Raw genomic sequence first — 26268 nt, forward strand, 5'->3', positions numbered from 1 at the left:
TTCAGTCAAGGGCAATTCCTGCAGAGGGAGCCAACTATAGGCCATCAGAGACCAACACTTCTGCCTTGTGAGTGCTTTTGTCCCAAGGGAGACCTGGGTGGGTAATATACCACAGCGTCTTTAATAAGAGCTTTATCACCCATTTTGTGTCCATGGGGGAACCATTACCACACACTGGAGACAGCAGAGTAAAAGATGGCATGAGCCCAAGTTGCCAAATCAATCCTGGATAGCTTACCTCTAAACTTAATAAGAAGGCCTTTCTGTTTAAGACACTGTAAGGTATTCAGTTGCTGGCAACCAAAAGCATTCTAACACATGCATGCATTATCTCAGTTAATCCTCAGTTACTCTGAAGTAGGTATTATTACTCCCATTTCAAAATTAGAGAATTAAAGTTAGGGTAACTTCTCCAAGGTCATACAGCTTAGAAATTGGTGGAGCCTAGTCTAAAACGTCACACTATCTAAATCCAAAGTCCATGCTCTTTTCCATTTTAAAAACATCTATGTGATCAAACTGGGAAGGGGATGTGACATCCCCAGAGCTGAAAGGAACAGTAGCCTGTGTGTAGCTAAAGATTCAATATTTACCAGAAGAGCTGCCCTCAGGAAGCTTACTGTTCCCTGAGTGGTGGCTCCAAAATCCTATGTCTACATCCTAATTGCCAGAACCTATAAGTGTGACCTTATGTGGAAAAAAGGTCTTTGTAGTGGTCATTAAGTTAAGGATCTTGAGATGATGAGAACAGGTTGGGTTGTCTGTGTGGGCCCTAAATCCAATGACAAGTGTCCTTATAAAGGTCAAACAGTGGAGACTGACAGAAGAGGTGATGTGATTATGAAGGCAGAGCTTGGAGTGACGCAGCCTCAACCAAGGAATCCTTAAAGGCACCCAAAGCTAAAAGAGTAAGGACCATCTCCTCTTAGCACCTTTAGAGAGCACAACCCTGCCAACACCTTGATTTTGGACTTCAGGCCTCTGGAACAATAAGGTAATAAATTTCTATTGTTATGCACACCACCAAGTTTGTGTTACTTTGTTACAGTAGCCTCAGTAAATTAATACATCTGCGACCATTCTTTTACTCTAAACACACTTATATCCTTTCTCATATAAAGGTAATCAGTATGCCTTTCTTCTACATTTGGTTGAATATATTCCTTATGTGGCAAATTTCTAATGGAATCCTTTATACTTTAAAGACAGAGTGTAAACTTTTTCCTTAGCAGATGTTGAGCATCTGTAGAGATGTGAATGAATGTTTTGCTGAGAAGAAGGTCCATAGCCATTATATTTACAATAGGGTCTCCATAGGATCCAAAGAACATTAAGAATTTCTGGGAAAGAGTTGGGCAAATGGAAGAATGAGAGGCACCTGAGCTCTGGGAGAAGCAAGAACAAAGACTATAAAAAATAAAAGATGAAGATTCCAGTATTTGGAAGCAGGAATAACCCAGTGTGTCTGGTTGGAAGACTGGAAATCCATGTCTTTAGAAGTAAGCTTTGGTTTCCTCATACATGCAGGTGAGGAAGCAGGAGTTAACAAAGGCTTTATAAAGGAGACTACAAAACGAGAAGTCCAGACAGCCCCAAGTCCAAAGGAAAGAGAGTGCTTTCTCTGAATAGAGGGTTAGGAGGTTAGAGAAATTCAGATTTCTGTAGTTGAATCTAGCAGGTGATTGAAAAGGGTATATTCCGTTTCAATGACAAAGTAAAGTGTTGTCTCAAGAGTTATTTCTATTATGTTGGGCGGGGGGGGGAAAGGGAGAAAAAGCAGGTTACTAAGAGTAAAGAATGGTATGAACTTAAGTCTAACTGTAAAAAGGAAGGGAAGGGACATTTTCTGAGCCTGTCTCTATGAAAACCTGTGAGATGAGATTTAGAGGATTTGGAATAAGTCTTAGCCAGAATCTTGGCTGCCAAAACCCCAAGCCCCATGTGACAGCTGCTCCACCGTGTACCGTGCAGACTGCCTCCCAGGTAGTGAATGGGCTAGAATCGCCTGCTTTATTCCTCTATGAAAGGACTTGAGGTGTTGGGCTAAACATGGGGAGATGAGAGTGAAAAGTGCTGTGAGAGCAGCTCTGATTCCCAGAAAATTGGAATAGCGGCCATGTGACCTTCCATCACAAAATTACAGTGTTTTGATACAAATTACCTCCCAGGTGTTTGCAGTTCAGGACAGCCTGCTTCCCCCCCAGTGCTGAGAGGAGGTGAAACAGGAAGCCTGGTTTTCTGCATATAATGGTACAATTCTAACCACAAGAAGACATCTATCGGGCTGCACCCTGCAGGCCTGCAAGCCTTGTAATTGCCCGGCCTTGAGACTGAGGAAAGAGCCCGGAGACAGTGACAGAGGCGTCAGTGGCTTATTGGATAGGGGGTCTTACACGTCCAAAACAAAGGGTCCACCGCGTCCGGCAGACGGCAGGCAGGACATGGCAACAGTCTTCGCTTCTTGGGGGAGAAGGAGGCTACCATTTATAGGGGGAATTGACTTCAGGTTGGCTCATCAGTTACCTGGGAAACCAGCAGCTGGGGCAGGGGGCAAGCATGTAGGCAGTTACTGATCAAGCCCTATGATTCATAGGATTGGATGGTCATGGGAGTGACGCAGCGACTGGCTGAGCAGGGGACGCACAGAGAGCAAGAGAAGAGCCATCTGGAGGGGCTGACCACACGCCATCCCCACGCACCCTGCATGGCCCTAACCATCTGGGTCTGACCCTCTTCCGCAGTGTCCCTGGGGCCAGGTGTGTAGAGGGGCACTGCAACCCGATGCCGCAAATGCAGCACACACACCAGCAGCTAAGGAGTATCCGCAGGAAGCCCGGCGCTTATGTCGGGTGTCCATGAAGTCCAGAGGGGGACGACGACAGCATCTCACTGTCGACCCAGCAGTCAGACTCGTTTTCAGTGAGGCCACCACTGCTGCCCAGTAGGAACAGATCCCCCCCTCCGCTCAGACTAGGGACGAAATGTGAGATGTTTAACAGGCACAATACCGGGAAGATCATGGCCGTTCAGCGAACTACAAGGAGTAACAGCCTTCTAGATAACACCACCCCTGCCTGTGGTCTTGTCCTGGCTGGCAGCACCATCCCGCCTGTCCGCCCTCAGCGCCCACAGCCGGTGCCGAGGCCGGGAGAGGCGGCGTAACAACAGACCACAGGGTTAACACAGTGGTGCCTTTCTCAGTAGGGCCCGGATTAGTCACCTCAGTAGTCTTGGCTGGGGCCAGGCAGAAGACAGGTGAAACCTGCAAGTCCCTTCCTAATCCTGTTGCCCACAGGGCAGCAAACTCAAACCACTGGGGGCTTACCTGCCAGTGCCAGGGCCTTTCCTTAGTGGCTTCCCCTGGGCATAGATCCTGTGGCCAGGGCAGAAGCGAGTTGTTGTCCTGACCAATAGCTGGCGGTGGTCCTTCCATGGTCAACAGTTGAACTTGGACGATGTGGGCTAGTTGCCTCCGGGTTGACGTGGCGTAGGCACTGGGACGATTGCTCCTGGGGTGTGTCCATGTGTTGGGAGCCTCAATTGTTGTTAAAGTCGCCCATTCCTCCTTTCGATCAGCCCGGCAGCGGTGGGGTCTTAAGGCAGGTGGAAACGCCAGTGTATGGTGTTTTTATCAGCCCATTTCTGAACTTCATGGCCAGTAAAGTGGGTTCCTTGGTCACTCTCAATGTCCATGGGCATCCTGCATAGCGTGCATAGCTGTTCTAGACCACAAAATGTGGTTTTCCTTGTTGATGACTCGGGTAGGCCTTTTGTAATGTCTCCCACCTGTTGTAAGGCACTGTAGGCCGCACATGGCTGCTGTTCCATCACACTGTATCCTGGCTCTGCCCCCTTCCAGAGCTGGGGCCAGAAGTCCAAGGGCACCTATTATTTTGCCATTGCCACAAGCCCCAACCAAACCCTTCCAGGTAACTGGCCACGTCCATTCCACAAGCCTGTCCCTGAGTTAATAACCCTAAAGCCTGTGTCAATGGCTTATTGTTTCGGGGTGGTGGGCTGGGGCTATGTTTGTCTTACCCGACCAGATAACACCCAAGTATTTGACAGATAATCCAGGTGCTTGTGTTTTGTCTGTATTCACCAGCCACCCCCATGCAGTCAGATGAGCCACAGACACAGGGCTGCTACTTTTAAACTGGAAAAACACTCTAAGGTTAATGGAATATCATCAGTATAATTGGAGAGAAAGACATGGTGCTCAGCTGCCACAGGACCCCACATGCTAGTGGACGGCCACCTCTGGGGTACCCCCTCAACTTTCCATTCCCAGTCCTTAGTTCCTGACATCTTGGTGCTCACAGGAGTCTCCTTGGCCTCTTGGCTGACTCGCCAATTGTTGGGCTGCACCAGCAGGACTGCAAGCCTTGTAGTTGCCCAGGCTTGAGACCAAAGAAAGAGCCCAGCGACAGAGACAGAGACATCAATGGCTTATTGGACAGGAGATCTTACATGTCCAAAACAAAGGGTCCTGGAGCAGCACCCTACCATGTCTGGCAGATGGCAAACAGAACATGGCAGCAATCCTCACTACTTGGGGGAGGAGAAGGCTACCATTTATAGGGGGAATTGACGTCAGGTTGGCTCATCAGTTACCAGGGAAACCAGCAGCTGGGGCAGGGGGCAAGCACATAGGCAGTTACTGATTAAGCCCTATGATTCAGAGGATTGGATAGTCATGTGAGTGAAGCAGGGACTGGTAGAGCAGGGGATGCACAGAGAGCAAGAGAACAGCCATCTTGAGTGGCCTGACCATACAACATCCTTCACAAAACAGTAACCTGGTCCTTGAAATTTTCACAGACTACAGGCTTTCCTGCCACACACCTAGGATATAATTTCGAATAGCTCATTTGCAACTCATTACAATAAACGTTTTAAGAACTCAGGAGAAGCAAAATGCATATATGTATAAAATAAGCCACAATTTCTAAGAATTCTGCTCTTCTTCTCTGAAACAAAATACAGTGTTTCTAAAATTTATATGACCTAAAAATATCGAATAAAAAGGGCCTAATTAAGTTTTTTTGTTTTTTTGTTAGGAAAAATCATGTTAGATTCTAAATTCCTCTTTGCAGAGAATTATCAAATCAGCAGAGGAATAAAATGTACTAGCCATTTGGCCATGCAAGTTACATGATGTAGAAGCACATTTTGTAACATGAGTAGTCAATATAGCACAAAACATTCCTTATCACATTACTTCATCCTTCTTATCTCATGTTCTTTGCAAGTAGGCAGCAGCTTGAGAATGGCCTGTGGCACCTTCTACGGTTTGCTGCTCTCAGACCTCCCATCTCTCATCTCACCCATAAAGTCCAATGATGACTTTCCATGTAGGTCTAACAACAAATGAAAAGAAGGCAGGATTTTTCATTTAACAAACACAGAAATTTCTATGTGTCAGTCATAAATACTACCATTGCTCTTTACAAACATTAATTCTTTTAATCCTCAAAAAAAACCTATGAGGTAGGTTCTATTTTCATCTCCATTTTACAGATGAGGAATCTTGTCATAGAGCTAGTAAGAGATGGGGCCAGGATTTAAATGAGTTTGTGCAATCAAACACGGCACCATACCGCCTTAAGTAGTAGTATCATAAAGGTAAATGCAGAATTATCAAATAATACTAACTACTCTTAGGTAAGTATTTATTAAAAATGGAGACAAAAAGTTTAAATAAATAGAGATTTTTAAATGGAGGAAGGTTATCTAGAATGTTCACGTACACAAGTTTTTGTCATGGATTGCTAAAATTATAGTTTATGAAGCTTTATGGTATATATACAACAGTAGTATTAGTTAACTGATACAAAGATAACCACCACTCAAATCTGCATACATCTTTAAATCATCAGTTAAATTTATTTCCCTGATTATAAAAGTAATAAATGTTCATATGTGGAAGATTCAGAAAATCACATGACAAAAAAAATAAAAATCACTCATAATCCCACCATCCAGAAATCATCATTGCTGATATTTTCATAAATATAGTCTCTAGTCTTTCTATATGTATATTCAACCACCTGGGTATTGACTTACCACTTATTAAACGTGGCTCTTTGTGCCAAAGTGATGCATTATTCAAAGAAAAACCATTTACACTTTTTTTCAGTGCCTCAGTGTATATACTAAATATTCTTTAAGGGTTGTAAAAGTCATAAAACCAATACATTAAGATTACAAAAGTACTTTTAGAGTGGAAATATACTCCCAATGATACATATGCTAGAGCATTCTTAAGAACTCAAGTATTTAGTCTAATTGAAGTCACAATGGTGATATTTTTCAAAATATATTATCATTACATTTTCTGCATTACCAAGGAGCAAGTTTTAGCATCAGTAGGATGAAAACAATGCTGACTTCTTAAATTTGCGCACAAAATTAACTGGTATCACACCTCCATTGATTCATGATTATCTTCTTAATGAATGGATTCTAAAGCTTCTCTGAGATAGGAAGGAACAAGACCACTGAAATGAAATATTGATTTATGATTATTCTAATACTGCTCAGCATTTGTGAAGTAAACTGTGTCCACAAAGCATGTTATAATTACTAATTCTGAAACACTTTGCTGAGCTAGGTGTAGAAGAATTCTTTCATGTAGGGGCAAAATGAACACTATAAATCAACATACTAGGTTGAAATTTTGCATGGCTACACACTATGATTTCCAGCGTCACAAGTGGCTTAAGGAATGCCTCAACTGAGAATGGACTCCCACTGGTGGCCACAATGTTACAGCTTTGAAGTCAGCTTCCTCTTGACTGTACCAGTAATTCTGCCATATGGATTGTCTAATGGTAGCAAGACCTGTAGAAAAACCACATGGTAAATTCAGAGGCATTAAAACAGACCTACCCTTTTTTCTACGAATCAATATGAAATCAACAACAAAAGACAACTTGCTAAACAGGAAAATGTATAGGCCCTACAGTAGTTACTTCAAGCAAGGTAATACCTTACTTTTCTCGCAATAGTTGAGACATGAGGTGATTTTACAGAAAATTAGAGTTTTTTGAAAAATTTTAATCATCAGGATATAAATGTTTCTCAAATGCATTACATATCCCTGCTTTTTAAACAGAGGGTGGTGAACATAATTTGGCCTTTGCTTGATGACTCGCTCTGAACGCCAATCATTGTCCAATGCTAAATACTGCCGTGCCCTCAGGAACATTTGAGGTCCTCAGGGCTCTTAGCCTAATGCTAAATGGCTCCAGACAGCTGTGCATTTACAGTTCTTCTGTCTTTCCACCCTGTCATTTGTCACTTCTCTGCTGTTCTCAGTGTGTCTTGACTCACTGAGGGCTTCTCATATGTTGCCCTCACTATGTACACACCTGCTGAGTGAGGGCCCAGGAGTGGCTCCGGCCATCCCCAGAGAGCAGACACAGACATGGGGACAGCTTGTTCAGCCACTTGGGTGCCTTTATGTGGAGGCCTGGCCCAAAGGGACTCAGGCCTTCCTGCCTCCAGGTCTCCAGAGGAAGCTTCGTGTCTGACTTCTTGAGCAAAAGGCACTGTGGCCTCAGTCTGCTGGCACACATTTGAGCTAGGATCACTGCAGGCCTGAGGCATCAGGGGGCCCTGGGAGACCCTCCTCTCTCCATCGGGGCTCCTGAGCTAAGCACTGCTCTAGTCATGATGCCTGACCCTTTCGCTGTTTGGGGCCCATTGGTTTCACCTTTGTTGAACATGGCCAGGTCCCTTTCCTGCCCTTTAGAAAGTAATCAGTTGGGACTTCCCTGGTGGCACAGTGGTTAAGAATCCACCTGCCAAAGCAGGGGACACGGGTTCAAGCCCTGGTCTGGGAAGATCCCACATGCTACGGAGCGACTAAGCCCGTGCGCCACAACTACTGAGCCTGCTCTCTAGAGCCCCCGAGTCACAACTACTGAGCCCACGCACCACAACTATTGAAGCCCACGTGCTCTAGGGCCCCATGCCGCAACTACTGAAGCCAGCGTGCCTAGAGCCCGTGCTCAGCAACAAGAGAAGCCACTGCAATGAGAAGCCCGCTCACTGCAACTAGAGAAAGCCCGCATGCAGCAATGAAGACCCAATGCAGGGAAAAAAAAAAAAAAGTTCTGGAAATGTATAGTGGTAAAAAAAAAAAAAAAAAAAAGAAAGTAATCAGTCAAAAATGTCTTTACATTCTAATTGATGGCATTCTGGGAATCTACGTCCTCACCTTTCTCTGAAGTAAATAGTGCTGCCTCTCCTTTCAGCTGAATGGACAGCGAGCGGGATCAAGATCGCACTCCTCTTTAACTCAGGGCCCTGTACCAGCTACACCTGGCACCCGAGCATGACCTTAGTTACCCAGCACTGCTCCCCAGCCTCCAGCTACAGCTGTAGTGGTACAGAGCCTGATGGAGCCATCAACATAATTTGCAGAACAGAAACAAGGTACCTGGCCAGAGGGGCTGTGACTAATAAGGCTCCTGGATCAGCAGGCCCGAATGTAGGACCTTTTGGACTCCCTTCATTGGCCTTTATCCACCAAAGGCTATGAGCAGCAGGGCCATGGTAATAGATGGTCCCTTCCTATCTCACTCCCCCTACACACTAAAAGCATCCAATAGAATGGTGTTTTTTAGCATTCTAGAAGCCCATGGGAAGATGGATCAAATAGAGAAAACCTGCCATTCTGAGAGTGGTCCAAGTGGGGAAGGGACAGTTCTGATCTCCCAGGACTGACCACAGCAGGCTACCTGTTGGGACCGCAGGCTGGCTAGTCAGACACACTGACTTGGCTTAACCTTTTGCATGGCTAAAAACAAGTCAGGGTAAGTACTTTTTTCAAGGCAAGGTTTCCTTTCAAAAAATGAACTTCCAAACTAGCTGCTAGACAATCATCGACAGGAAGACACTGGAAATCACCAAAAAAGATACCTCACATCCAAAGACAAAGGAGAAGCCACAATGAGATGGTAGGAGGGGCGCAATCACAGTAAAATCAAATCCCATAACTGGTGGGTGGGTGACTCACAGACTGGTGAACACTTATACCACAGAAGTCCACCCACTGGAGTGAAGGTTCTGAGCCCCAGGTCAGGCTTCCCAACCTGGGGGTCCGGCAACGGGAGGAGGAATTCCTAGAGAATCAGACTTTGAAGCCTAGTGGGAATTGATTGCAGGACTTTGACAGGACTGGGGGAAACAGAGACCCCACTCTTGGAGGGCACACACAAAGTAGTGTGTGCAATGGGACCCAAGGGAAGGAGCAGTGACCCTGGGGGAGACTGAACCAGACTTACCTGCTAGTGTTGGAAGGTCTCCTGTAGAGGCGGGGGTGGCTCTGTTTCACCATGGGGACAAGGACACTGGTAGCAGAAGTTCTGGGAAGTACTCCTTGGCGTGAGCCCTCCCAGAGTCTGTCATTAGCCCCACCAAAGAGCCCAGGTAGGCTCCAGTGTTGGGTTGCCTCAGGCAAAACAACCAACAGGGAGGGAACCCAGCCCCACCCATCAACAGTCAAGTGGATTAAAGTTTTACTGAACTCTGCCCACCACAGCAACAGTCAGCTCTACCCACCACCAGAGCCTCCCATCAAGCCTCTTAGATAGCCTCAACCACCAGAGGGCAGAGAGCAGAGGCAAGAAAAACTACAATCCTGCAGCCTGTGGAACAAAAACCACATTTACAGAAAGATAGACAAGATGAAAAGGCAGAGGGCTCTATACCAGATGAAGGAACAAGATAAAACCCCAGAAAAACAACGAAGTGAAGTGGAGATAGGTAACCTTCCAGAAAAAGAATTCAGAATAATGATAGTGAAGATGATCCAGGACCTCGGAATAAGAATGGAGGCAAAGATTGAGAAGATGCGAGAAATGTTTAACAAAGACCTAGAAGAATTACAGAACAAACAAACAGAGATGAACAATACAATAACTGAAATGGAAACTACACTAGAAGGTACAATAGCAGAATAATTGAGGCAGAAGAACGGATAAGTGACCTGGAAGACAGAATGGTGGAATTCACTGCTGCGGAACAGACTAAAGAAAAAACAATGAAAAGAAATGAACACAGCCTAAGAGACCTCTAGGACAACATTAAATGCAACAACATTCACATTATAGGGGTCCCAGAAGGAGAAGAGAGAGAGAAAGGACCCAAGAAAATATCTGAAGCGATTATAGTCGAAAACTTCCCTAACATGGGAAAGGAAATAGCCACCCAGGTCCAGGAAGCACAGAGAGTCCCATATAGGATAAACCCAAGGAGAAACACGCCATGACACATAGTAATCAAATTGGAAAAACTTAAAGACAAATAAAAATGATTGAAAACAGCAAGGGAAAAATGACAAATAACATACAAGGGAACTCTCAAAAGGTTAACAGCTGATTTCTCAGCAGAAACTCTACAAGCCAGAAGGGAGTGGCATGGCATATTTAAAGTGATGAAAGGGAAGAACCTACAACCAAGATTACTCTACCCGGCAAGGATATCATTCAGATTCAACGGAGAAATCAAAAGCTTCATAGACAAGCAAAAGCTAAGAGAATTCAGCACCACCAAACCAGCTCTACAACAAATGCTAAAGGAACTTCTCTAAGTGGGAAACACAAGAGAAGAAAAGGACCTACAAAAACCAACCCAAAACAATTAAGAAAATGGTCATAGGAACATACTTATCGATAATTACCTTAAACGTGAATGGATTAAATGCTCCAACCAAAACACACAGGCTTGCTGAATGGATACAAAAACAAGACCCATATATATGCTGTCTACAAGAGACCCACTTCAGACCTAGGGACACAAACAGACTGAAAGTGAGGGGATGGAAAAAGTTATTCCATGCAAATGGAAATCAAAAGAAAGCTGGAGTAGCTATACTCATATCAGATAAAATAGACTTTAAAATAAAGAATGTTACAAGAGACAAGGAAGGACACTGCATAATGATCAAGGGATCAATCCAAGAAGAAGATATAACAATTATAAATATATATTCACCCAACATAGGAGCACCTCAATACATAAGGCAACTGCTAACACTATAAAAGAGGAAATCGACAGTAACACAATAATAGTGGGGGACTTTAACACCTCACTTACACCAATGGACAGGTCATCCAAAATGAAAATAAATAAGGAAACAGAAGCTTTAAATGACACAATAGACCAGATATATTTAATTGATATTTATAGGACATTCCATCCAAAAACAGCAGATTACACTTTCTTCTCAAGTGCGTACGGAACATTCTCCAGGATAGGTCATATCTTGGGTCACAAATCAAGCCTCAGTAAATTTGAGAAAATTGAAATCATATCAAGCATCTTTTCTGACCACAACGTTATGAGATTAGAAATGAATTACAGGGAAAAAAACGTAAAAAACACAAACACATGGAGGCTAAACAATACGTTACTAAATAACTAAGAGATCACTGAAGAAATCCAAGAGGAAATCAAAAAATACCTAGAGACAAATGACAATTAAAACACGACAATCCAAAATCTATGGGATGCAGCAAAAGCAGTTCTAAGAGGGAAGTTTATAGCTATACAAGCCTACCTAAAGAAACAAGAAAAATCTTAAGTAAACAATCTAACTTTAAACCTAAAGGAACTAGAGAAAGAAGAACAAACAAAGTTAGCAGAAGGAAAGAAATCATAAAGATCAGAGCAGAAATAAATGAAATAGAAACAAAGAAAACAATGGCAAAGATCAATAAAACTAAAAGCTGGTTCTTTCAGAAGATAAACAAAATTGATAAGCCATTAGCCAGATTCATCAAGAAAAAGAGGGAGAGGATTCATATCAATAAAATTAAAAATGAAAAAGGAGAAGTTACAACAGACACTGCAGAAATACAAAGCATCCTAAGAGACTACTACAAGCAAGTCTATGCCAATAAAATGAACAACCTGGAAGAAATGGAAAAATTCTTAGAAAGGTATAACCTTCCAAGACTGAACCAGGAAGAAACAGAAAATATGAACAGACCAATCACAAGTAATGAAATTGAAACTGTGATTAAAAATCTTCCAACAAACAAAAGTCCAGGACCAGATGGCTTCACAGGTGAATTCTATCAAACATTTAGAGAAGAGCTAACACCCATCCTTCTCAAACTCTTCCAAAAAATTGCAGAGGAAGGAACACTCCCAAACTCATTCTATGAGGCCACCATCACCCTGATACCAAAACCAGACAAAGATACTACAAAAAAAGAAAATTACAGACCAATATCACTGATGAATATAGATGCAAAAATCCTTAACAAAATACTAGCAAACAGAATCCAGCAACACATTAAACGGATCATACACCACGATCAAGTGGGATTTATCCCAGGGATGCAAGGATTCTTCAATATATGCAAATCAATCAATGTGATACACCATATTAACAAATTGAAGAATAAAAACCATATGATCATCTCAATAGATGCAGAAAAAGCTTTTGACAAAATTCAACACCTATTTATGATGAAAACCCCCCAGAAAGTGGGCATAGAGGGAACCTACCTCAGCATAATAAAGGCGATATACAACAAACATCATTCTCAACGGTGAAAAACTGAAAGCATTTCCTCTAAGGTCAGGAACTAGACAAGGATGTCCACTCTCGCCACTATTATTCAACATAGTTTTGGAAGTCCTAGCCACGGCAATCAGAGAAGAAAAAGAAATAAAAAGAATACAAATTGGAAAAGAAGAAGTAAAACTGTCACTGTTTGCAGATGACATGACACTATACATAGAGAATCTTAAAAATGCCACCAGAAAACTACTAGAGCTAATCAATGAATTTGGTAAAGTAGCAGGATACAAAATTAATGCACAGAAATCTCTTGCATTCCTATACACTAATGATGAAATATCTTAAAGAGAAATTATGGAAACACTCCCATTTACCATTGCAACAAAAAGAATAAAATACCTAGGAATAAACCTACCTAGGGAGACAAAAGACCTGTATGCATAAAACTATAAGATGCTGATGAAATTAAAGATGATAACAACAGACGGAGAGATATGCCATGTTCTTGGATTGGAAGAATCAATGTTGTGAAAATGACTATACTACCCAAAGCAATCTACAGATTCAGTGCAATCCCTATCAAATTACCAATGGCATTTTTTACAGAACTAGAACAAATCATCTTAAAATTTGTATGGAGACACAAAAGACCCCAAATAGCCAAAGCAGTCTTGAGGGAAAAAAACGGAGCTGGAGGAATCAGACTCCCTGACTTCAGACTATACTACAAAGCTACAGTAATCAAGACAATATGGTACTGACACAAAAACAGAAACATAGATCAATGGAACAAGATAAAAAGCCCAGAGATAAACCCACGCACCTATGGTCAACTAATCTATGACAAAGGAGGCAAAGATATACAATGGAGAAAAGACAGTCTCTTCAATAAGTGGTGCTGGGAAAACTGGACAGCTACATGTAAAAGAATGAAGTTAGAAAACTCCCTAACACCATTCACAAAAATAAACTCAAAATGGATTCAAGACCTAAATGTAAGACTGGACACTATAAAACTCTTAGAGGAAAACATAGGAAGAACACTCTTTGACATAAATCACAGCAAGATCATTTTTGATCCACCTCCTAGAGTAATGGAAATAAAAACAAAAATAAACAAATGGCACCTACTGAAACTTCAAAGCTTTTGCACAGCAAAGGAAACTATAAACAAGACGAAAAGACAACCCTCAGAATGGGAGAAAATATTTGCAAACAAATCAACGGACAAAGGATTAATCTGCAAAATATATAAACAGCTCATTCAGCTCAATATTAAAGAAACAAAGAACCCAATCCAAAAATGGGCAGAAGACCTAAATAGACATTTCTCCAAAGAAGACATACAGATGGCCAAGAAGCACATGAAAAGCTGCTCAACATCACTAATTATTAGAGAAATGCAAATCAAAACTACAATGAGGTATCACCTCACACCAGTTAGAATGTGCATCATCAGAAAATCTACAAACAACAAATGCTGGAGAGGGTGTGGAGAAAAGGGAACCCTCTTGCACTGTTGGTGGGAATGTAAATTGATACAGCCCCTGCGGAGAACAATATGGAGTTTCCTTAAAAAACTAAAAATAGAATTACCATATTATCCAGCAATCCCACTACTGGGCTTATACCCAGAGAAAACCGTAATTCAAAAAGACACATGCACCCCAATGTTCATTGCAGCAGTATTTACAATAGCCAGGTCATGGAAGCAACCTAAATGCCCATCGACAGAGGAATGGATAAAGAAGATGTGGTACATATATACAATGGAATATTACTCAGCCATAAAAAGGAACGAAATTGAGTCATTTGTTGAGACGTGGATGGATCTAGAGACTGTCATACAGAGTGAAGTAAGTCAGAAAGAGAAAAACAAATATCGTCTATTAACGCATGTATGTGGAACCTAGAAAAATGGTACAGATGAACCAGTTTGCAGGGCAGAAGTTGAGATACAGATGTAGAGAACAAATGTATGGACACCAAGGGGGGAAAACTGCAGTGGGGTGGGGATGGTGGTGTGCTGAATTGGGCGATTGGGATTGACATGTATACAGTGATGTGTATAAAATTGATGACTGATAAGAACCTGCAGTACAAAGAAATAAACAAATAAACAAACAAAACAACTAATACTAAACTTTCTTTGGGTTATTTATATGGAAATATGTTAATATAAATGTTTCAGATATTACATGAATTTCTAAAAAAAAAAAAAAGTGAACTTCCTCATCTTGCCTGCTGTAAATGCAACTAGAAACACAAATATCTTCATTTTTTTGGTGTATATTGTATTCCACTTAAATTGACTACTTAAAAGTTAGAGATGATAGAAGAAAATGAAAATAGAATCTTTTTTTTTCTCCTCATCGTTTCATGATAGAAGAATAATGGAGCTGTGACCTTCTGGGGCAATTTTTGGAGAAGTATATCTCAAAGCTATTTCTTTGGGCACACTCTGTTCTTTCTTTTTCTTTTACTCTCTGCAACTTCCAACCTTCCTTTATAAGTATTCACCCACTTCTAGCATACTCCAGCCTCAGACAGTGAAAGGCCAGAGTCTAAGAGGGCTCTAAACAGTGGCAACTATAAATATTCCAAAAGCAACAGCTGTTAGGAGTTGTGACAGGGGATAGTATCATCCTAAGTTTATAAAGAGGGGTAAAGAGTGGGTGGGGGAAATGTGCTTTAAATATGTTTAAAGTTCTCTTACCTCTTCCCTGTTGATCAGTCCCATTTTGGACATGTCTATGTTAAAGTAGTGAATGTTTGGCAGGCTGATTTCCATAGTTTCTATCTGAAATCCACAACAATATGCATTACATGCGGAAACTGTGAATCTGTCTCTGTTACTCCTTCCCACCAACCCCCAACTACCCACTAGCTCATTACTCAGATTCTACCTGTCTCTGAGATGTCCCTCTGATGTTCCTCTACTGCTTGACACTGTTCTCTCCTGCTAGTACTATTATTAAATGATGGACCCACTCTTCTCTCTGTGTATGAAATCCGTTTCTCAGAAAAGTAAAATCTCCTTGGGTCAGAAACCTGGGACATCTGCAGCATCCAACTGGCCTCCTGGTGCTGGCTCGTCAACCTCTTAAATTCCCCCTCCATCCATTCCCTCCTCTCGAGGCTTGTCCCTAACATTTGCAGGCCCTGGAGTAAGAGTATAATTGGATGTCCCCATACCAGATGTTTAAAGATTTAAAAGTTATGAATCAAGCTAAAGTACTTTCAAGTGAAATATATTCTATCCCTCTAACTTGACAAATATTCCTTCATCACAATCTGGAAGGTCAGGATCGAATTTAAAATTCTCTGATTCCTTGCAGCATCATGCCAGGACCTGGCAGCATGAGAAGAGCCAGCCCTCAGCCCTGGCCATCCCATCTTCTCTCTTGGACTCATGTGGGTGGATACCCCAGCTTGCATGTCAAGTCCCATTCATACCTCTAGCAAACATCTGCCCCTTTTCTCACTCTCGGGCTTAAGGGTACACTAATGGCATGACTTGCACTTTAGGGGATAGATCTGGGGAACAGGCTTGCACAGGTTCTGGAAGTAGTCTCGGGGTTATTTGGGCAGGACATTCTGGGATGTAAATATCCAGAGAATTGTCTAGAAGGGGAAGCACGGGCTCCTGAAGTGTTTGTTGCCTTGGTCCCACTGACTCCTCATCCAGCGGAGAGAGGCATAGCTAGAGGAGGGCTTGGAGGGGGTGTGTGGGCCGTGGCAGGAGTCCCTTGTGCCCAGGTCTAAGGATGACTCTGTTCCTCTCCATCCCATCATGGCCTTAGTTCACATCCTTGTTGCCAGTTTTCTGCAACAGCTTCCCAACAGGTCTCCTTGTCTATGACCCATCATCCCTTTAATCTATCACATGTCTTTCAGAGTGGTCTTTCTAGAGTGCAAATCTGGTAGCGCCACACCTTGCTTAGACCCCTCAGTGGCTCCTAAGAGTTTTCAGGATAAAATACAGACTCTACAGAGAAGCCCACAAAGGGTTTCCCAATCTGCTTCCCAACTCATCTCTAGGCACATGGAAAGACTTTTGCTCCTGGAGCTTCACTTGTGGCAGAGCCTCAGCAGTAAATGACTGTTCCATGCTGCCTCCTGTCTCCACACCTACCGCCTCCCTCACCCTTGAGTATGAACTCAGATAACCCCTACCTGTCCCTTAAGACTCAGCTCAAATACCTCTTCCTCCAGAAAGCCTGGATTGCACTATCCCCTACACCAGAGTTAGGTGACTTCCTCTGAATTTCCATAATATTCTATTCTCTATTGAACTGTTAGTTTACTTATTTTCTTCTTTCACTTAATGATGAACTCTTTGAGGGTAGGGACGATGTCTAATTTATCTCTGATTTCCTCATGTGCTGACAGAGACATAATAACCATTCAATAATATCAAATGGATGGATGGATGAAATCTCTCTGCATTTATCCTTCATTCTCTGGCTCTCCTGAAGCATATAGACCCTTGGGATAATTACCCCTCCTTCAGGGCATTTGAGTGTCCTAAATTGTAGCAGGTTGAAGAGACTCAGAATTTTCAACAAAACTAAAGAACTACAGCAGTGGCCTGTGTTTTCAGGTTAAACAGATTTTTACATTTTTTTATTCTCTTCTCACTTGCTATAACAAGCTTTTGAGCAACAACAGATGTCATTTTTCATGTGTCTTCCACTTTCTTATTTTAACTCTCTTCCTCAGAGCTGACAGGAGACACAAGTTCTCTCAGTCCTCAGAATGGCAAGTGACAAAACCTACCTCAGGAACTTGGCTCAGGGAGAGCATCTGGATGTCATAGAGGGTCTTCTGGATAGAGGGCGAGTACTCGCCTTTGTCATAGGGTCCAACAAATTTCTTCAGGACAACGTCCCTAACAGTGTCCCTAAAGCACAGAAAAGAGAACTGAGGGCTCTCACAGGGTGGTGTTTGGGGAACGTATTATGAAGCTAAGAAGCGGTACCCTCTCTGTCTCCCCAAAAACAATTTCATTGCTGGTTTTAGAGAGGATTAATATCCTGTAATGCCAAAAAGAAAAAAAAAACCTAACTTCCCATTTCCCTACACGCACACACACATGCACACAAGTCAATAAACGTATTGAGCATAACTAGGTTATCTTCATAATCTGGCACCAGGGCCCAGTGGGCATTCCAGGCTAAGTTTCCCTCCATGCTTGAAGAATTTATGAAGAGGACTTCCTAGTATTCTAATCTGCTTGGCTTGGCCCTTTGCTTGAATTGCTGCATTTTCAGGGGTATTACCGTGTCAGGCTGTGTGCTAAGTATTTTATGTAATTACTTCATTAAATTCTCTCAATATACCTGAGGCAGGTACTATTATTATCTCCAATTTAGAGATGAGGAATCTGAGCTAAAAGTTAAATGATCTACTCAGTCCCCCTCCTTAGTGGGAGGCCCAGCTTGTACCCCGACTGGCTCAATTTCGTGCTCTTTTCAACATAAATACATCAGACTGCTGCCCATGGGGAACACTTGAAAAAAGGAGAAAAAAAGATTGAGGTGAGATTCTCTTCAAGCATTTCCAACCTATCACATAATAAAAGGAGCAGAGTAACACTCTGCCAGTGGGAGGAAGCTACCAGGGGGCAGATTCCAGCTTATCACAGGGTAGAAGTTTCTAACAATTAGAGCTTCAGCAAAGGAATGAGATACCTGCTCAAAAAGCAAACTGGGATTCAGAGGCCTAATCACTGCTTGTTGAGGATGTTAAAAAAAGAGTCATACGTTACAATGCTAAAGCATTTATCATTTATAAAATGCTTCTGTAACTGTCATCTCATTTTGAATTTAGCCTAGGGTGGCCACTTGTCCCAGTTTGCCTGGGACCAAGGGGTTTCCTAGGACATAGGACTTTCAGTGTTAAAATCAGGAAAGTCCTTGACAAACTGGGACGAGTTGGTCAGCCTGGTTTAGCCCTCTCTGCATCTGCCATGAAGTAACAAGGCCATTATCCTCATTTGATCCCATGTTTCTTAAAGTGTGGCCTTTGGTCCAGCAGCATGAGCATCACCTGGGAGTTTGTTAGAAATGCACGTTCTCAGGCCCCATTCTGGGCCACAGAATTAGAACCTTTGGGGTTGGGCTCAGTGATCTGCAGTTTAATAAGCCCTCCTTATTAATAAGCCCTCAGAATCATGATTGTGATTCTGATACACAATCATGTTTGAGTACTACTGATTTAGTCAATTAAAAAACAGAGGATCAGGGAAATCAGGTGGTCTGCTCAAGGTCATTATAGCTAATAGCATCTTAGCTATTGGTGCAGATTTACTAACTCAAAGTAAGACCAGTATTCTTTCTGTTATCCATCAGAAGGGATGTCTTACAATGGGGAGGCGGAATTGAATGGCTTCCAAGTTTCCCTTTCAGATGGAAGACTCCATGAACTCTGGGCCCCTGGAAAAGAGGGCAGACACTACCTCCACCAGCGCCAGACCCTAGCACTCGTTCATACCAGGTGGCCTCAAAGTCCACGTCTCTGCCCTGGTGGTAGCGCCACTTGCAGTACACTTGGGTGGCAAAGCACCGGTCCTTCACCTCAGGGAGGGTGGTGAACTGGTCCCTGATGAATCCTTCAAATCCGGACTGGGTTGTTTTCAAGACTTTGAGGTCTTTGATTCCAGAATTAATGACTGGAGGTCCTGTTTTATGTCAAAAGGTAAGAGGGGATGAGGTCATAAAGAAAACAGTGCCTTCTTACTGCCTAGCCCTGAGGATCCTGGTCATTAAAACATGGCACATTACATTTGTACAAAGAGCTACATCACTGCCTGTGTTTTCTCTCTCCCTGTCTCCTCTGAAGTCCACATGATGAAGACAGTGTGCCTTTCCCTCTCTCTGAATTCCACAACTCCCTGCCTTCTCATGCCCTAGGAGAACTGAAGGTCAGAGATTAAACGTCCATGCTGTGTTGAAGCCCACAGGAACAAATACCTTTTTCTCAGCTATGTGCATAGGTATCTTCTAGGCCAATTACCTTCCAAATTTTGAGCTCCATCTCATTCAGCAGGCAGTCATGCTGGAATGAGTTAATAAACTCCTCAAAAGCAGCTCCTCTGTCTGCTATTGTGACGCCCTTTACTGGGGGTGGTCTTCATGTGGATTGTCTACACTGTTGATGACTCCAATCACCACCAGACCCCTCAGTTCCCTTGCGTTTATGAACTCAGCAAAACCAGAAAATTTCATGAATAGGTAGCATCATGGGCCTGGATGAGCCTAAATAGAGACTGGGAAGATGAGGTCAGTGACCCATGAGGTATACATTGTCTAGGTGGATACTCATAAAGGCCTTTGTTTTTTGGCAGAACTGAGAAGGCGCAAAGTTGGCCTGTGGGGATCTGGGCGGGGTGGACAGAGTTGAAAACAATGGAGGAGATGACATGGCTCTCCCGCAGTCCCTACATTACCTCATGAGATGCATCAGGGAGGTGGAGGGGAGAGAGGCATAATCTGAAAAAGCTGTTTACTTACGCCTGGCAGTTCTAGGTCAGGGCCCAGATGACAGGTAGGGTACCGAGTTAGCGAGGGGAAGATTCTGTCTTTCTTTTTCTATGTGGAACACACTGTAGTTCCAGCAGTTTGGTGAAGCCTGAAGAACACATGGCACCAGGTGACATGCTGGGAAGTCCCAGGGTACAATGTCTGTGGAAAGCAGCCTTCTTTCCAAGGAGGAGTGGCAACTGGCACAGCAAATGCTGGGCAGAGCCAGCGAGGCAGCAGTTGTACTCAGTGGGTGCAAACTTCTCCCTGAGCATGTGTGAGACAGCCCTCCAGGCTGGGAGAAGGTAGGAGAGTTTGGCTGGAGAGGTACAGCAGTTTTGTAATGAGAGAGCAACAAGGTCAGGGAAATTCAGGAATTAACTTCACCATGGCCTTATTTGTATGTGCAGGCTGGTGAGGCCAGGACACTCAGGGGGCACTTGGGTACAAACTCCCAAAAGCATAGTCAAGGCAGAATGACTTAGATCACCTCTTTTCAGTCTTGAAATTAGTCCAGACTAATATCTATGCTTCTTGACCTGTTGAATCTCAAGCCAAGAGCTGGAGGTATCAGGCATCACTATGTTGTACATGGTCTTAGTTGAAGAATAAGAATGTAACTCACAATCCTCAATTAAAATCCAGGGTAGCTGTTAATAATCCAGTGGTTTACATCATCCTGTGTGATTTCTATTGCTGTGGTTAACTCAGGAGCTGTGGACTTTCAGAAGTAGGTAAATAATAACTATATTTTGATATTTTCCCAACCACATGTGTGTGCCTACCAGAGAGAGCAGTGGCCATGGTTAGTCGTAGATTTGCTGATTAAATATGTGCTGATTAAATAAGGTGTTCTGGTCACAGTGTTCTAGGATAATGTGGTAAGACAGAAAATGGTATTTTCTCAATTGGAAAATACCAAAGTTCTCATTGGAAGCTATATCTGAATCAGGATCAAGAGAAAGATACCAGCAACGATTTCATGCCTTAGGTTGGCTGGGTTTATCAGATTCTAAGTGTTATCAAGACACGATTCTGCAAAATCAGCATTTCTAACAGTGTAGAGCTGACCCAAGTGAGTCTTAAGTCTCAGACCCAAGAGAATTGCAGAAGCAATCAATAAGTATCCATTAAATGAATGAGTGCAGTAAAATTGATTCACCTTAACTTAGTCTTACAACTTAGTGTCTTTTTCTTCTGGACAGTTCTCCTCCATCAATCTTTACCATTTCCCTTCCTGATCTGCCCCCTCCCCTCAACCCTCACCCACAGACAGTGTGACAGGGGGAGAAGGGGAGGGCATCAACACTGATTGAGAAGGTCCTGACTGCCAGCACACATTCTAGTCGTATGGCTAGACACTGGCAGAGGTGGAATTTGAACTCAGCACCCCATTATGAGATTTCATGCTTTTCTTTCCCCTTTTTGGATCACTCCCCATCCTCAAAATGTTTCCTCCTGCCTTTAACTCTCTCTTCCCATTTCTGTAATAAAAGAGGACTTTCCAAGAGACAAGAAAGTTGCCACCGCCATTCCGCAATGTGCATTCAGGACTCAGACAGAGCCCCCAGTTGAAAAATACCATCCCCGTTGGTTTGAAATGAAGATTGAAGCAACACTTTTAGAAATGACCCCATGTGTCTTGAAAACATTTTATCATTTAAAAATTTCCTATTGAAATACCAAGACCCCTTAGAGGAGCCACTCCTTAAGCCTTTATAAACTAATATCATAATTTACTTCCAACAGTAATCCCTTCTAGAAAAAAAAATCCTATAGAAATGAAACTTGAATTTGCAATCAGAAGTGGGGTTAGAACAAGTAGTGGGAATCCTCGAAGGGGGATAAAGAGAAGTCAAGGGAAACCAAAGGCAAACTTTATCTATTTCTACTTTTCCTATACAGCTGGCCTTGATCGCCAGCATCTATGTGAGCCAACCAGACTTTGAATCCTCAGTTGTCTCAATCATAAAAGGATTTCCAGATGCAGGGTTACATATGGTTGAGTCCACAGTCTTGGGACTCAGGTTCCTTGAATTCAGCCTCAGTACTCTCCATGCCTCTCCTCCCCTATTTATGGGCAGTATTTCCTTGATAGAATTACTTAACCTCTCTCTACCTTGATTTTCTCATCTGCAGGAGATGATAATCATAACTATTTCCTAGAGATGATAGATGTCTAAGATGATACACATAAAGGACTTAGTAAAATGGCTGTCCAGGAGGAAATGCTCTATAAAATTATTATGATGATTTTGCCCTAATTGACCTTTTCTTATTGACGTCAACCCCCTGTAAATACTTCCCATGTTTCACAAAGGCTCATTGGGTTCTGAAAACTCCTTCTGACATGCCATCCCTATCCACCTCCAGCCCTGTGATGAGATTTATTGATCTTTGGGGAGTGTCAGTCTGCTAGGCAACTTTGAAATGATCTACTTTCTTGCTAGAATCTGAAAATGGAGAAAGCAGTTGCATTTTCTAATGTGTTTTGACCTCAGTTTCACATGGAATAAAACATCTCATGTTCTCAAAGACAGTTCACTACTGCCACAGTTTAGGCAGAACGCAAAACATCTACTCTGGTGTGCTCATCATTCTATGAACAACGACAAAAACCTATTCTCTTTGAATGTGAAAAATACATTTTCTTGGCACGCATCAGACACCCTGGACGAAATCTGGGAGCTTATTTTATCTTCTCTGTTGGCGGTGCCCCAGCTTTCTGAACACTGGTAGGAACCTGAGCCTTTCAAATTCATGGGCCCATCAACTAAAAATATGATGCTTCACACACTCTTAAAAAGATTCCAGTTTAGACTAACAAGAAGTAATTCAACCCAAAAGACTGTCCTTTTCTAGGTTACTTCCTATGAAACCACTTAATCAGCTCTTTTTTGCCTTTCTGCCATGGTTATGGAGTAACGCAAAAGGAAGATTTTCACATTTTACTTTTCTAGAACATAATCTTTTCTAACTTTCAGTGTCCTCCTACACACTTAACAGATTGTGGTTTATCTCTCAGAGAAGCATACATCCTACCCCTTCAGGTCTCTAAGGGAAAGAAACTGCAAATTAATAGAAACTAAGCCCGATTCCTTACCTACGCATCAGGTGTCACAAAGCACAAAGCTTTACTGAGCCAAGAAAAAAAAATCCTGTCATGAAGGGGATAATTGCTTCCACATTTAACACCTCCAAAAAGGACACAAATAGCTAAAAGGAGGATATTTTAAAACTATATTAAATCATTCTAGTAGAAAACCTCAAATTTGTAAAGTGCTAGAAAAAGTGAAGATCAATTAAATATCATTTGCCTTTGAGAGTCCATTTAGCTCATGGAGGTAGGATGAAAGCTCCCTGTGTGCAATTCTGGATGGGGAGAGATGACGTCACCTAGATGGAAGGAAGTTAACTGGGTTTTTGTACAATGAGGTGATGATCAAGATGATTTTTAAAAGATCTTGTGCTTGTCAAGAACCTTTCTTTTGGAATAACTGAAGAGTGTCTTAGTCTTGATATCAAAATGATACAGGCAGCCTTCTTGGCAGTGGCAATCTCTGTCCTGAGTCTCCCACTTTCCCCACCTCATTTCTTCCATCTGCCCTGCCTGACACCTCTTAAATCTCTTCTCCTCCAGGACTTTAGTTTTATCAACGCCCTTCCTAAAATCTTCCTCCTACCCCTACTAGTCTCCATGTCAATAGATTTTTTTTTTCACCACTACAAGACAGTATCTCTTATTTGAAACCTCTTCTCTATCTTCCATTCCTCTATTTGGTTATGCTTTAGTTGAATTTTTATAATTAGTGTCAGATTGGGAGAAATATGATGCTTAAAGAATTATGAATTATAATTCAAATTTTGTGGGGGGGGTGTGTTGGGGAGATGCTCTGCTTAGTTCAACTAGTTTAAATTAGTGACTCAACCATCCCAGTGACTTCAAGGCTTGGCTAAGCTTGTAGTTCACAGAGACTCACAGAGAAACAGTTTGGAAGATCGAGGTTCCATATAACACCTACATCAACAGCCTGTATCACACATGCAGAGCCTAGCTCTCCTCTCAGAGCTGGGGAAGTCACAAAAATAACACCAGCCCTCATCCCTTTGGTGAAAAAATTTCTCTCTCTCTTCCAGATTCTCCCATGGAACTAGCAGACTTTGAAACAGCTAAAAGAACACTTAATGATGTAGCTTAAAAAGATACCCTCGGAAAAAATAGTGTAATGGGAGTTTTATAGCAATTCTCAGGGCCTAAAGTGGGTGCTTCAGATTCAGAAGGCTTTCTATAAATGTTTGCTCAATTGATAAGAATGAATCCAGTCCACCAGGAGAAACCCAGTTACATATCCTGCTGGGAAAATTTGCAGGCTGAATGGGTGATTAAGTACATGTGTTTGAGGGGGCAGAATTCTCACTATCCCAGACAGCCCCCCACAAAAAGCCCTACTTCGAGGTTTGTAACAACAACCTTCAGCATGTGAATTGGGGTGTGTGTGTTTGTGTGTGTAAGATGATTATTTTCTTTAGTTAAGCCTATGCAAGGGCATTTCTTATGACAGTGATTGTACACTGAATCACCTCATGATATCTGCAGTTTTAGCTCCTGGAAAATAAGCAAATTAATAATTAAACTTTGTTACCAAAAAAACGGCATAGACCCCTGCTCTCCAAAGAGGGACAGAGTACAAATGTCATCTTCAAATAGACAACACAGGAAGATACACAGACTCAGGAATGTGTGCACACATACTGCACACCCCCAAGGCAGCAGATGCCTCCTTCCCTGCTGACCCCTGCCAGCCCACGCATGCTATGGGGGGGGGGCAGGTGCTGGACTCCAGACAAGTCAAGCTGGAGCTCTGGGAACACTGCCACAGTGATCGCAACACCCTGAAGTTTTCTGAAGAAAGAAAAAGCTTTGGCCTGATTCTGTTGATTAGTTTCCACCCTGTAGCAGCCAGGTGACTAGAATTCAGGCTGATGATAGCTCCTGGTAATTCCTGGAAAGAACAAGGGTGTGACGTGCAGCCTGTTTTCTTCCTATGATCAGCTGAGCCCTAGATTTGGCCACTCCACTTCCACCTCCAGGGGTCTGCTAAATATTCTTGCGGAGGGAGGTCACCAATGATGCCTACTTGCCAAACTGCACACTCTCTTCAGTCTTCTTTTAAACCAAACTTCTTAACCTTCCTGTGGAGGAGACCACTGGCAGGTCCTCTTCCTCCTGGGTCCGCGGCTAGACTACATTTCCTGGCCCTCCTTGCAGTTAGGTGTGGCTGTGTGATTGGGTTCTCTTCATTTGATGTGCTCTGTGCTACTTCAGACCTTGAGCAGTTTCACCTCCTCCTTTTTTTCTTCAAGCTCTTTTCTTCTCCTTGTTGTCTGGTATGGGGAATCTACTCTCAAGGTGACCCCAAAAAGTGAGGATCAAAACTGTCTGGTTGCATCAACCTGGATTCCTGAATAACTTCCTGGAGTGGAGCATCCTCCCAACACACACACACACACACATGCACGCACGCACACACGCACACGTGCGTGCACACACACACACACACACACACACTGAACTTGACTTTTACAAAAAACTGTAAGCTTCATGTGCAAAGCCACTACATATAAGCCTACTTATTATGCATTCTATTATCCCAATAACTATCCCTCATTTCTTGAAATGTATTTTCCCTTTGCTTCCATGACACCACTGTCTCCAAGCCTCCTCCTGTCCCTCTGATCATTCTTCTCTCTCACTCTTTAAACTTTCCAACCCTTAAACTGGGGAATTTTTCCCCAGGCCCTCTCATCTTTCCTCTTCTCACTTTATATGTTTTTCTGGATTGTTCCTTCTTCCCCATGGCTTCACCAACCAATTTGGAAATAGATAGTCTCCAAGTCCATCCCTTATTCCCAAACTTACCAGCTTCCTCTAGAAACTTCCTCATTATATGTATTATTCTTAGTCAACACCCACAGGCCCCTGACTTTAGGATAACTTTAACCCGTCCTTCTCTCTAACCTTCCATCCTTACGCAAATACTCAGACTTATAAGCACACTTCAGAAATGCCTCACATAATGTCTGTCCCCAACTTCTGTAGTCTTTTCATCTCTACCTCTTCTGCCTTAGTTCAGACTCCATCATTTCTTCATCTCTGCAACAAGTCTCCAAATGTCTCACTACTGCCTGGTTCTCCAGCCAGTT

General features: G+C 42.7%; 1 protein-coding gene across 2 annotated transcripts in view; it reads right to left on the reverse strand.

The window, feature by feature from the left end:
- Nucleotides 1-5856: 5856 nt before the first annotated feature.
- The window catches only part of LOC118890940 (uricase), a 41258-nt gene continuing 20846 nt past the window's right edge, over nucleotides 5857-26268 (reverse strand). Inside the window, exons 6-9 of one of the 2 annotated variants that reach the window (XM_036844416.1) lie at nucleotides 19037-19223; nucleotides 17321-17444; nucleotides 15258-15341; nucleotides 5857-6843 (exon numbers count right to left, since the gene is read on the reverse strand). In XM_036844416.1, coding sequence (XP_036700311.1) covers nucleotides 6769-6843; nucleotides 15258-15341; nucleotides 17321-17444; nucleotides 19037-19223 — 470 coding nt within the window. In that variant the 3' untranslated portion in view covers nucleotides 5857-6768. The remainder of the gene's footprint in view (nucleotides 6844-15257; nucleotides 15342-17320; nucleotides 17445-19036; nucleotides 19224-26268) is intronic. The other variant, XM_036844407.1, reaches the window with a different exon arrangement.

Source organism: Balaenoptera musculus, chromosome 1 (genome assembly GCF_009873245.2).
Source record: "Balaenoptera musculus isolate JJ_BM4_2016_0621 chromosome 1, mBalMus1.pri.v3, whole genome shotgun sequence".
In the NCBI taxonomy this organism is placed as follows: domain Eukaryota; kingdom Metazoa; phylum Chordata; class Mammalia; order Artiodactyla; family Balaenopteridae; genus Balaenoptera; species Balaenoptera musculus.